This window comes from Aquarana catesbeiana, linkage group LG10 (genome assembly GCF_042186555.1).
Source record: "Aquarana catesbeiana isolate 2022-GZ linkage group LG10, ASM4218655v1, whole genome shotgun sequence".
Lineage (NCBI taxonomy): Eukaryota > Metazoa > Chordata > Amphibia > Anura > Ranidae > Aquarana > Aquarana catesbeiana.
The window spans coordinates 177,487,304-177,500,560 of NC_133333.1; the positions used below are offsets into that span (position 1 = coordinate 177,487,304).

Consider the following 13,257-nt stretch of genomic DNA (forward strand, 5'->3'; position numbering starts at 1 on the left):
GTTCTGCCTTGTGTAATGACAGAGATCACTGCTCCCTGTGATTGGGAGTAGTGATCATTGTCATGTCCTAGGTAGCCCCTCCCCCCACAGTTAGAATCACTCTCTAGGACACACTTAAAACCTTCATCGCCCCCTAGTGGTTAACTGCCAGTGTCATTTACACAGTAATCAGGGCATTTTTATAGCACTGATTGCTGTATAAATGACAATGGTCCCAAAATAGTGTCAAAAGTGTCCGATGTGTCCGCCATAATGTCGCAGTCATGATAAAAATTGCAGATCGCCGCCATTACTAATTAAAAAAAAAATAATAATAAAAATGCTATAAAACTATCCCCTATTTTGTAGACGCTATAACTTTTGCGCAAACTAATCAATATACGCTTATTGCAATTTTTTTTACCAAATATATGTAGAAGAATGCATATCGGCCTAAACTGAGGAAAACATTTGTTTTTTTATATTTTTGGGGGATATTTAATATAGCAAAAAGTAAAAAATATTGCTTTTTTTTCAAAACTGTCGCTCTTTTTTTGTTTATAGAGCAAAAAATAAAAACCACAGAGGTGATCAAATACCACCAAAAGAAAGTTCTCTTTGTGGGAAAAAAAAGGACGTCAATCTTGTTTGGGTACAACGTCGCACGACTGCCCAACTGTCAGTTAAAGCGACGCAGTGCCGAATCGCAAAAAATGGCCCGGTCATTCAGCAGCCAAATTTTCCGGGGCTGAAGTGGTTAATGACCCCCCCGAGGGGGGCATCACCAGGGTACCCTGCGTTCACATAAAATGATGCAGACAGTAAGGGCTCATGCACATGGGACGTTTTAAAAACGCCAGTGCTACAGCAGCACTAAAACCTCCAGTTTTTCGCGTTTAGCCGCATTTTACATTAGCGTTTTTTGCCGTTAGCGTTTTTGGGCGTTTTTTCATTAAAAACACTCTTTATAATGTAAAAAAGTCTACAAACGTCAAACGCGGCTAAACGTGTTAGACGCGTTTTGCTGCGTTTTTTGGCGTTTTTCGTTTTTACAGCTCGATTTTACTGCTCCTGGAAGCACAGGCTGTCATTTTTTTCTACTGCCCCTATACACTTATGCCTCCAAACATCTCTGACAGTTTATGTGTGCATGGACACAGAGGCTATCATGGGGGGGCTTTTTGAGGCAGTTAAAAAAAAACGTCAAACGCCCCTAACAGCAGCTGTAAAAACGTCCTGTGTGCATTAGGCCTAATTCTGACATCATCATGTTAATGCTGCTCTCTGCATCATAGAGGAATGCCCACTACTGTGAGAGGATCTGAAAAACAAGAGGACCCTTGCGTGAGCCCGGAAGAGGCTTTAATTATTAAAATGCAGTAACCCAAACTCACCAACCAGAATTCATCTTGTGCTGGTCTGATGCCAGCAGATTAAACTATAATTGGCTTTTCACCTAGGAACTTGAGCTTAATTAAGAACTCTTTATGTACTAAGAACAAAAAAACTACTATGGATTTTTTAAACTCACAAAGTGATTTTGTCTATGGATCAATTCATCCTGGCATAGAAATCTGGCAATCATTTTCTTAGTGCAACAATTTGGGACCTGTAAATGGGCAGCAAAAATGTATTGTGTAGCAATTACACCACTGATATCACTATAATAGTATTAAGGTCAGCATTAGAAAGAGGATTTTAAGTGTAGGATCCTCCCAGGCTCCAGAAGACTGCACTTATGTGATGCCTTAATGAAGATGGGGAGCAACAGGACAGGTTGACAGCTCTGAAAATTCTCGTACGACAGACAAAAAAATCGGAAGTGATGTCACGTGTTGTAGTGTATTTGTATTGTATTTTCGGACGACAACTATACTGACTAAACGAAAATCCTACGATCTGGAATCGTACGATGAAAATTTCCAGGTATGTCCGATCTAATAATATCGGATGAACGGTCATGATCGGCTGTCGAAAGTAGTGTACACACAATCCGAATAATGTACGATCCTTCATCGGACAACCGTTTTCATACGATATTCGGATCGTGTGTACGGTCCATTAGGCACATACCCCAATACGAACGTATAATTATGAATTTGTTACCTGTTCTGGTATTGCTGTTGTTGTCCAGAATGTTGGTCTCTTTCTTAATCCTGCGTTCTTTATTGATGGCATCCATTCTGAAATACAGAGACAAGAGCTGTCAAATGGGACAAATTTAAACATAGGATAACAAGCTACAGATAAACACATAAGAAGGCTTCCAGTGTAATAAAAAGCAGGATGTTGCTTTAAAATAAGGAGCTGAAAACAGCTAAAAATAACTAATTAAAGGGATATACGGTCAGGACAGAAACATGGGAAAGGCCACGGCTTGCTTGTTTTACAAGGCACAAGCTCCAGGGCAATTTTTTCTCAATTCTTAGTGAGTCACAGACCTGGCACAAGCATAGAGCCACTGGAGTTATGTATCCTGGCCTGCATACTGTACAGGGTCAGTGATCCAGTAAGTTGCCTAAGGATAGTAGACCTCCCTTATTTCTATCCTGACAGGTTTCATTTTTTTTTCAATAGGAGAGAATCAAATAAGAAAAAAGCAGCCCTCCATCAGTTTTTAAAGTGAACCCGTGCACCCACAATTTTAAATATCGTAGCCTTCCTGGCGGTATGATTATGTCAGATTTTTGTGTCTCAAAGCGGTACAAATATTTTGCATAGAAATTTGGCGTTTTATATTGTAGGCCCGTAATTCTTAGCAATAACACACTTAAATCTGTCCAAACAAGAGTCTAGTAGATATCCCGGGTATGATAAAGTTTGAAACATGAAATCATAAATTATAATATAATAAATAAATAATTTAACCACTTCCCGCCCGCCCTATAGCGGATTGACGTCCGGGAAGTGGTTCTGTTATCCTGACTGGACGTCATATGACGTCCAGCAGGATAACATGCCGCAGCGCGCCCCCGGGGGCACGCATCGCGGCGGTCGGTGGAGCGGTGTGTCAGTCTGACACACCGCTACACTGATCTTGGTAAAAAGCCTCCGGCGGAGGCTCTTTACCACGTGATCAGCCGTGTCCAATCACGGCTGATCACGCTGTCAATAGGAAGAGCCGTTGATCGGCTCTTCCTCACTCGCGTCTGACAGAAGCAAGTAGAGGAGAGCCGATCGGTGGCTCTCCTGGCAGGGGGGGTCTGCGTTGATTGTTTATCAGCGCAGCCCCCCCTCAGATCACCACACTGGACCACCAGGGATCGCCACTAGGACCACCAGGGAAGGGGCAACATGTGGATGGCCAGGTATGTACCCCATGGCCATCCACATGTGCCCAGTGTGCCAAATCTGTGCCAATCAGTGCCCACAAATGGGCACTGATTGGCACAATTATGTTGCAGTGATGCCCAGCAATGCCACCCTTAGGGGCATCACTGCAAACAAGTAATGCCATCAGTGCCACCCATCAGTGTCCATTCATGCCACCTGTCAGTGCCCATCCGTGCCCATCAGTGCCCATCTATCAGTGCCCATCCGTGCCCATCTGTGCCAACTATCAGTGCCACCCATAAGTAACCATCAATGCCACCTACGAGTGCCCATCAATGCCACCTATGAGTGCCCATCAGTGCCGCCTATAAGTGCCCATCCGTGCCACCTATGAGTGCCCATCAGTGCCGCATACCAGTGCCACCTATCAGTGCCCATCAGTGCCACCTATCAGTGCCCATCATCAGTGCCCGTCAGTGCCACCTCATCAGTGCCACCTCATCGGTGCCACCTCATCGGTGCCCATCAGTGCCGCCGTATCAGTGCCCGTCAGTGCAGCCATATCAGTGCCCGTCATTGAAGAAGAAAACGTACTTATTTACAAAGAGTTTTAACAGAAACAAAGAAAAACTTGTTTTTTTTCAAAATTTTCGGTCTTTTTTTATTTGTTGCGCAAAAAATAAAAACCGCAAAGGTGATCAAATACTACCAAAAGAAAGCTCTATTTGTGGGAACAAAATGATAAAAAATTTGTTTGGGTACAATGTAGCATGACCGCGCAATTGTTATTCAAATTGTGACAGCGCTGAAAGCTGAAAATTGGTCTGGGCGGGAAGGTGTCTAAGTGCCTGGTATTGAAGTGGTTAAAAAAAATAATAATAATAAAATACATTTCCCCACAATTCACTATCGCTCAATTCTGCAAGTGTTCTAATTTACTATCGCTGTTTTCTAGCTGGTCTAAAACCACTTTTGACGTAAAGGTACACTTTTTGGTTGCTATGGACAATCTCCAGTTTCCAGGCAGAAAGAACAGTATATATAATATAGAAGTGCAGGCAATGCGGGCATTGGACAAAGCACTGGGGACAAAAGGGATGTGAAATGATTTCATACAGTAATGTAATCTGTAAGATTACAGTGTACTGTATGTATTATGATTTTTACATTTTTTAATTTGCTGCCGGCTCCGCCCCCGTGCGTCGCGGCGCTCGCAGGGAACGGAGCCCAGCACACAGAGGCTTAAGGTGGAGGACAGAGCCCACAGACACAGCGGGGGGACATCACAGGATCCTAGGGACAAGGTAAGTATACCGCAAAAGGATCCTGCAATGCAATCCCGAGTGTGGCTTGGGGTTACCGCTAATGGTACTGAAATTTAACCCCGAGCCACACCCGGGAAAACTGCCAGGGAGGTTAACACAATTTCCAAGTAAAAATGATATTTTGTGGAGTGCTAGCCTTTTCATCCAATTGTGTTTGAAGGCACCACTGGTTCATGAGTTGCGAAAGCAGGATGGTCATATGTGACAGAGTACAAGTGCAAACACAAGATCTTAGGAAAGAAGGCAGTTAATGGTATCTATCATTCTTTCCTGGCTCTCCAAGAGGTATAAAAGATGGCAGCACCCACCTTGGATGCCATAAGGAAAGTCAGAGCCAGGGGACTATTGTTTTCAAAACAGAAATATGCAATGGCAGCCCTCGGGCTTCCTTGCTGCAGGTTCCCTTAAACTAAAGGAAAAAGGTCTAATAATCATGAGTGAAGGTCGAAATTGGGAATATCTCTTGCCATTATCATGCCTTTAATAAGCACGCAAAAAATCTGCTCTACCTGGTTTACTTCATCATGCTAAATGCACAGCTTATGTGGAAGCAGTGAAAGGTCCTCACTGCATCGTAAAGCTACGGAAAGCAGTCAGAGACTTCAGACAAGCTGTAAGGGATGGTCAAAAACTACTTGAATGTTAAAGATGGTCAGAGACAACGGACATGTTACAAGGAGATGTTCAGAGACCGCAAACATGCTATAGAAGATGTTGGTGACTGGGAACATGCTTCAGAGATAATCAAATACTAGGGACATGTTAGGTGTGACTACTAGAGATCACCGCTTTACAGTCTCTCTGCAAACCAATCCATGCCTGTGCTCCCAACACCCCCCTTAAAAATTACTTGTGCCATTACTGTTAAAAATAAAAAAATTACTTGTGCCACAATAGATATTTCTCAAAGCAAGATCTCATATAAAAGATCAGAGGAAAAAAGACATAAAAAGAAAAACGTACAGAAAACCATAAAAAGATTTAAGACTAAAGAAAATATTACCTTTACCGGCTTAAGAAAGCACCAAAATGCTGATTACTATCTGCAGGGGTCCTGAGGACCATAGAGTAGGTGCCAAAGGGCCGCATGCCCCCCAGCCTTCCTGCCTCCCAGGCCACAGATTGGGCACCAGGGTGTTACGTGATCATTTTGGATACATCTTTCTCTTCTTTCTTGCGTAATTAAGCGCTCAATGATATTTACTGAAGACCATTAAATGTCAATCAGAAAAAGCGAAAAAAAAGCATGAATAACTGGCAAGATCTAATTATAGACAAAAATTTGACAGTAATTAACTTCTAATTCCCTTGTGTACTTTATAGCAAACCAAACCAAATCAGTACTAACCTTTTAAGGCCCTGGGGCACTCTGCTTCTTTTCTGCAAGAGACTGATGCACTAATCCTCCCCACAGACTCTACATTGTCATCTCCTCCCTGAATGTGCAAATCATTGTTTTGTATGTTATAAATTCTCCACTCTTCAACCTTTGCGATGAAGACACTTTCTCTATATGAAGAGTTTTACATGACATCTGAATCGGTGTTGACCTGGAACACTGGGTGTGTATTCAATTTCCAATGGTGATATGGCCATTTGGGGTTCATTTACTAAAGGCAGAAATACTGTGCACTTTGCAATGCAGTTGCACTAATTTTACCCAGAGCTTAGTGAATGTGTTGAAGCTCTGCTGATTTCAATCATCCAGTCATGTTCAAGCAAAAATGTTTTTTTTTCTCATTGGGTATTCTTTACAAAGTGAAGTTTCATCACGGTAACTAAGCTCTGGGGATCATGAGTTCAACTGTACTTGCAAAGTGCACAGTCTCTTTGCTTTTAGTAAATCAACCCCTTATGTTTTCTCTCTACAGGTCCCATAAGATCAGATTTTTCTAGGTTTTTCCCAAAGGCTGATGATTCTAAACACACTTTTTTTACGCTAGACCAGCCTTTCTCAACCTTTTTAACACAGAGGAACCCTTGAAATAATTTTCGTGTCTCGGGGAACCTCTGCTAAAAATGACTAAATCTACAACTGATACATTAGCGTGATGGTCAGTGGGAAGAATGCTCCTTACACTTGAGGTCACTGGGAAGAATTACCCCCTTACAGATAACTAAAAAGATCAATGGTATCAGCGGGAACTTATCTGAGAGCCAGAAATTGCTCATTGCTCATGGAACCTCTAAAAACCTCTGGAGGAACCCTAGGGTTCCATGGAAATCTGGTTGAGAAAGCCTGTGCTAGACAGTGACTTCTGGTTGTTTTTACAGACCTCTCTCTTCACAATCCAAAACTCTACTCACAACCTTTTTCTTTAAGCTGTACTTGTAAAGCCATGGCTGACGGGGTCAAATGAGCGCTGTCCTTATTCAGGAAGTGTGATTAAGCATATCCAGCAAAGCAGAGAAATATTCTATGTTTACCATTGTTGAGACCTAATTATAGACCTAATCGGGCATAACATATCAAATTGGAGTGGCCACCCAAAGTGACCAAAAATTAAAAAAACTACCTGGCAGTTAGAAATGCCCAAAAATGTATTTCCCCCAAAAGTTACTTTCAAAAGGCCATAGCTATTTTTGTTCTGCAGAGAAATCCTGAGGGGGTGATGTGACACCACTATTTACAGTTGTAATGGCTTTGGAATTTTAGTGTAGCTGAAAATTCTGATGTCTACATCTTGCTAGTACGAGATTTAACTTGAAAGGTGGAACCCAGAGAGAGAAGACAGCCCTAACTTCCACTGTGTCACAGATACTTCAACTGTGAGGTCTCTCTACCTGAAACTTTGTTCCTGTGCATCTGGGAGTTTTCGTTGTGCTCACCCATCTTTGTGTTCCAGCACCTCCTACTAAACTAAAAAAAAATCAACATACAGTGTGGGAATCCTCTTAATGACCAAATCAGGTGTGTAGACATGGGAATTAAGCATACATTTTAGTCAAAGCTTTAACAATTGGCTGGAGTTGGGCTTTGACCCTCCACTATTTCACAAAAATTTAAATATCACTTCTGGTTGGTTTGATCTTTTAAATCTGAACTCCAGGCAAACAGCTACATGTATAAAACGAAATACATATAATTAGCTATTTTACCTGCCAAAAGATTTGTATTTCTGCCCATCCAGTTCTTGGACTTATGCCACGTACATACGGTCGGAATTTAGGCCCACAAAAGACTGATGAGATTTTTTTGTCGGGATAATGCAACCGTGTGTATGCTCCATCAGCCTTTTGCTGGCGGAATTCCAGCCAGCAAAAGATTGAGAGCATACTCCCAATTTTTCGGTCGGGAAAAGTTCCTATCCGATAATGCGATCGTCTGTGGAAATTCCGACGTGCAAAATCCCTACGCATGCTCGGAAACAATTCGAGGCATGCTCGGAAGCATTGAACATAATTTTCTCGGCTCGTCGTAGTGTTGTATGTCACCGCGTTCTTGACGGTCGTAATTTCAGCAAACTTTTGCGTGACCGTGTGTATGCAAGGCAAACTTGAGTGGAATCCCGTCGGAAAAGCTGTCATATCTTTTTCCTGACGAGAAAGTTGATCGTGTGTATGCGGCATTACACAGCTCTGGCCCACCACACAGCTCTGCCTGGCGGGGAGCATATTTGATTTTTTCTCCTTTGCTTCAGTTAACCACTTCAGCCCCAGAGCACTTTTTACAATTTGGCACTGTGCTGCTTTAACTGGTAATTGTGCGGTCATGCAATGCTGTACCCAAACTAAATTTGTGTCCTTTTTTTTTCCCACAAATAGAGCATTCTTTTGATGGTATTTGATTGCCTCAGCGATTTTTATCTTTTTGCGATAGAAACGGAAATACAGGAGGGACAATAAAAGCGAGTGTCATACCTAAATCCGCGCTTTCTACAGACACGACATCTTGTTTGGGGATTTCTTTGGGTAGGGGTACCAGGGCGAACCATACAGAAAATGCCTCTCATGCAGCCGGCTCACTGCATTTGGATTGGGAAGTTGGGCCACAGCACCGTCTGGAAACAGAAGGGCTGTGATGATCTCTTCCTGGAATTTAAGGAAGGATCCAGTTCGTGCTGAAGCTTTCTATAACACATAAGCATTCAGCAGAGCCAATTGGAATAAATATACAGACATTTTTTATACCAGCGTCTGGCCTAACGGGCAAGTAGGTATGGCGCCAACAACTGGTCATTGAGGTCCACCCCTCCCATATTAAGGTTATATTTGTGGACACAGAGGGGTTTCTCCACAACACCAGTCACCGTTTGAATTTGGACTGTCGTGTCTGCGTGAAGGGAGGACAGAACAAAAACATTCTTATTATCCCTCCACTTAACAGCAAGCAAATTATTACACTTGAAGCAGGCTCTCTCCCCCAGCCTAAGATGGGAATCTACAAGCCGCTGGGGTAAGCCCTGGCGATTAGATCGCATAGTGCCACATGCGCCAATACCATGATCAAACAAGTGACTAAAAAAGTGGCACGCTCGTGTAATAATTGTCCACAAGTGGTACCCCTTTCCGAATAAGGGTGACACCAAGTCCCACAAATCTTATCAGCACTACCTATGTAGTCTGGGCAGTTCTCCGGCTCTACGTAACTATCTTTTCCCTCATAAACCATAAAACTATATGTATAGCCTGTTGCCCTGTCACAGAGTTTATACATCTTGACCCCATATCTGGCACTCTTGCTAGGAAGATACTGTTTGAATGACAAGCGGCCAGAAAACTTAATCAGGGACTCATCAACACAGACAACTTGATCGGGAGTAAACAAGGCTGCAAACTGCTGGTTGAAGTGGTTTACAAGGGGCCAAATTTTGTAGAGCCGATCGTATTCAGGGTCACCCCGAGGACAACAGAGTTCACTGTCAGTGAAATGCATGAACCACAATACCTGCTTGTATCGTGTCCTAGTCATGGAGGCAGAGAACAAGGGCATAGGATGAAGTGGGTCAGTGGACCAATATGACCGCAACTCACTTTTTTTAGTTATGCCCATGAAGAGAGATAGGCCCAGGAAGGTCTTAAATTTGGAGAACGTAATAGGTCTCCAATCTCTGGCAAGGGTCAACTGGGGATTAGCGGCTATCAATTGACCAGCATACAAATTGCTTTGGTCCACAATAGAGCTATAGAGATCTTCCATGAAAAACAGCGACTAAAAATCAAGTGACGTAAAATCAACTGTTTCCACCTGAATTCCGGGTTGGCCAATAAATGGGGGAAGTAAGGGTGCTGCAGAAGTGCTGGGCTCCCAATTCGTATTGGCATATGCAGCAGGAAGGGCACTATGGGCTCGATGGGCTTGTCTTTGTCTTCTTGGTGGCTGCGGGACACTAGTTATGCTAGCCACCTCACCAGCTTCAACTGCACTTATGGGACTCGCTACGTCACCATACGTTACTGCAGTGCTGGATATATGACCAGGGTGTACTAGGCCGCTGGTGCTTGCCAGTTCACCAGAAGGATGAGCGGTACTAGTACTGGCTCTCTGCTCCATACAAGAGCCCTGTGGTTCTTGCACCTCAACAGCAGCAGAACGGGGTCGGGTACGGCTGACCTTAGCAGGGACCACAACTCCATTGTCAGAGCTATCTGTCAGGGTGCCGCTGCTGTCTACAGGGTTCGTATTCTGAGCCTGAATCTGACAGATGAGTGAGTTCCTCTTCACTCTCATCTGTCATGCTCAGAAACGTGTAGGCCTCTTCACTAGTGTACCTTCGATTGGACATTTTGCCCTCTAAATTTTACTCTAACTACTGAAACTTACAGGAAAAAAAGAGCACCTATCAGCGACTGCTTCAGATGCTACCAAAAAAACTGTTATTGTTCGCAGGGATCAGGCCTGACTCTGCGAACGCTGCAGTTATGTGTTTTGTAAGTGACAGTGATCAATTGATACTGCACTTGGGTGGGCTGGGCTGGGCGGAGGGGCTAAATGCAGGTGCTAGCAGGTATTTGGGCTGATCCCGATAATGCTGCGTTTTTGGGAACCCTAAACTATTGGGGACGCTAATATAGTTCTGATCAGATCAAAGATTTTGATCCACTCAAACACTATACTACTAAGGGGGGTGTATGGTGCGTGCGTGGGTGTTAGCACTACTGGCACTAATCTGACGCTGCCTGGGGGCGACGCAGACCCTGACTGACACTAAAACCTAACTTTGATCACCCGCTGGGTGATCAGGAGGTTAAACCTTTATTGGGTAATATATGGCGGGTGCCCTGACGCTATAAAAAAATAACTAGCTAACCAGCGTCACCCGTAACACTAATACAGTGATCACTGGTGACAGGGGGTGATCAAGGGGTTAAACCTTTATTAGGGGGGTTTAGGGGGGTCCCTAGACCTATCTGGGGCTACTACTAATTACCCTAACGCTGATTAGTGTCACAAATGACACCAGTACAGTGATCAAAGAAAAATATGAAAACTGCACTGGGTGACACAGTGACAGGGAGTGAAGGGGTTAACTGTGGGGGCGATTGGGGGGAGAAATGTGTGGCTATGTGTACTGTGTCAGTGTAGTGTTGGTGCAACTCACGTTTGGATGTCCTCTCTCCTCTCTCTGGAATGGAAAAGTGTTCCACGAGAGGAGATGACATCGCTTCCCCTGCCTTTGTTTACACTTACACAGGCAGGGGAGGATTTCATTTGTCAGGAGCGATCAGCAGGTCCAGGCCAGAAATCAATTGCCTGGGCCTGGAGACTGATCGGTTCTAAAACGAATCCGATCATCGCAGCCGCTGTGCGGTAACGTCACTTCACCCACCTGTGCCATTCTGCCGCAGTAAAACTGCGGCGGCTGGTCGGGAAGCGGTTAAAGAGTAACTCCACTTTTGTTGAGAAAAAAACATTCCCCTATGGGTAATCTATGTGCATTACAAGGATTTTAGCAAACTTTGTTGCAGATTCCTACCTGAAGAAACAGCTGTTTGTCTGTGTCTACGTGCAAAGTGAATCTAATAGGAGTGATTTTATAATTATCAATCAGCTGCTGCACCTGAAGGGCTCTAATGAGGAAAGTGGCAGGTTCTGCATCCCTTTAGACATGATTTCCCTTTGGGTGTATCTCACCAAAAAATGAGATTTGTGTTGCAGAGGATGCTCAAAATTTGACTGGTATCTTAGTGCAGACTTCTGGGAAAATCAGTAAGCCAATCACACAAGCAGGAAAAAACATTTTTGGGGGTGTGTTCTGTACACATTCTGTTACATTACATTTTACAGAAAATTACAGAGCTGCAGATTGAAAAGAAAAGGTAATTGTGTTGCAATTGTATATGCATTTTTTTTAATCTGCTAAAAAAAAATTCCCACAAAAGTGGAGTTACCTTTTAAGTAACTCATATGCCGCGTACACACGGTCTTATTTTCCGCTGGGAAATGTTGGATGTGAGCTTGTCGGCTGAAAGTTCGACTGTGTGTATGCTCCATCGAACATTTGTTGTCGGACTTTCCGCCAGCAAATGCTGGCTAGCAGGTTCTCAAATTTTCCGCCAACAAAACTTTGTTGTCGGACTTTCCGATCGTGTGTACACAAGTCCGTTGCACAAAAGTTCACGCATGCTCGGAATCAAGTATGAGCCGGAAGCGCTCGGTCTTGTAAAACTAGCGTTCGTAATGAAGGTATTACATGACTATTGAACTTCCTTTTTATCGGCTCGTCGTACGTCTTGTATGTCACCACGTTCCCACGTTTGTAATTGTTGGCCAACATTTATTTATTATTATGTATTATTTATTTCAGTAACTTATATAGCGCCGTCAATTTATGCAGCGATTTACATATACATTGTACATTCACATCAGTCCCTACCCTCAAGGAGCTTACAATCTAAGGTCCCTAACTCACATTCATACATACTAGGGACAATTTAGACAGGATCCAATTAACCTACCAGCATGTCTTTGGAGTTTAGGAGGAAACCGGCGTACCCGGAGGAAACCCACGCAGACACAGGGAGAACATGCAATTCGCTTGTACACTGATGCCAGTTAGCTGTGTGACCGTGTGTATGCAAGACAAGTTGGAGCCAACAACCTTCAAACAAAAATCCACGGTTTTGTTGTCGGAAAGTCCGATCGTGTGTACGGGGCATTACAGTTCTCCTTTTCAACCCCAGCCTGTAGCTGGACAGTGAAAAGAGAATCAACAGACTGATGAGCTCATCTCACTGTCACCCTGCTCTCGCCTCCTAGCAGCATGTCCACTGTACTGCAGCACAAACTAGTGGCTGCTTTCCTGTTCTCCAGTCTGAGCACTGCTGCAAGAGTATGACTCCAAGACAAATTCAGGTACTTACACCACTTGCATGATAAAAATACATTTGATAATGTATTAGGGATTACAAAACTGGATTAATTTGTGCGATTTCTATACAGTATTAATTACTATTTGCAATAGTAGCAGGTTTGGTAGAGTTATTTAGAAAAGAAAATCAGCCAACTTATTAGTCTGGAAATATATATAAATAAGCCCAGTATATCTTCGGTCTTGAAAAGAACAGCTTGTTTCTTTGTTTTAGTCACTGTTTTCTTTGTTTTGCTGCTCTATGCCTTTTAATAGCCGACGGCAGCTTCAAACACCCCATTCTGCCACGTGCAGTCAATCGGTTCATTGGCATTTCAGACAGATTGTTAGTAGGGAAAGCTTATCCCACCTCTACCTGACAGGACTTA

At 43.4% G+C, this 13,257-nt stretch overlaps 1 protein-coding gene across 2 annotated transcripts in view; it reads right to left on the bottom strand.

Moving 5' to 3' along the window:
- MORN1 (MORN repeat containing 1) overlaps positions 1 to 13,257 on the bottom strand; it is a 518,336-nt gene that overhangs the window by 48,119 nt on the left and 456,960 nt on the right. For both annotated transcript variants that reach the window (XM_073602994.1, XM_073602993.1), the window contains one exon: positions 2,086 to 2,162. In XM_073602994.1, coding sequence (XP_073459095.1) covers positions 2,086 to 2,162 — 77 coding nt within the window. The remainder of the gene's footprint in view (positions 1 to 2,085; positions 2,163 to 13,257) is intronic.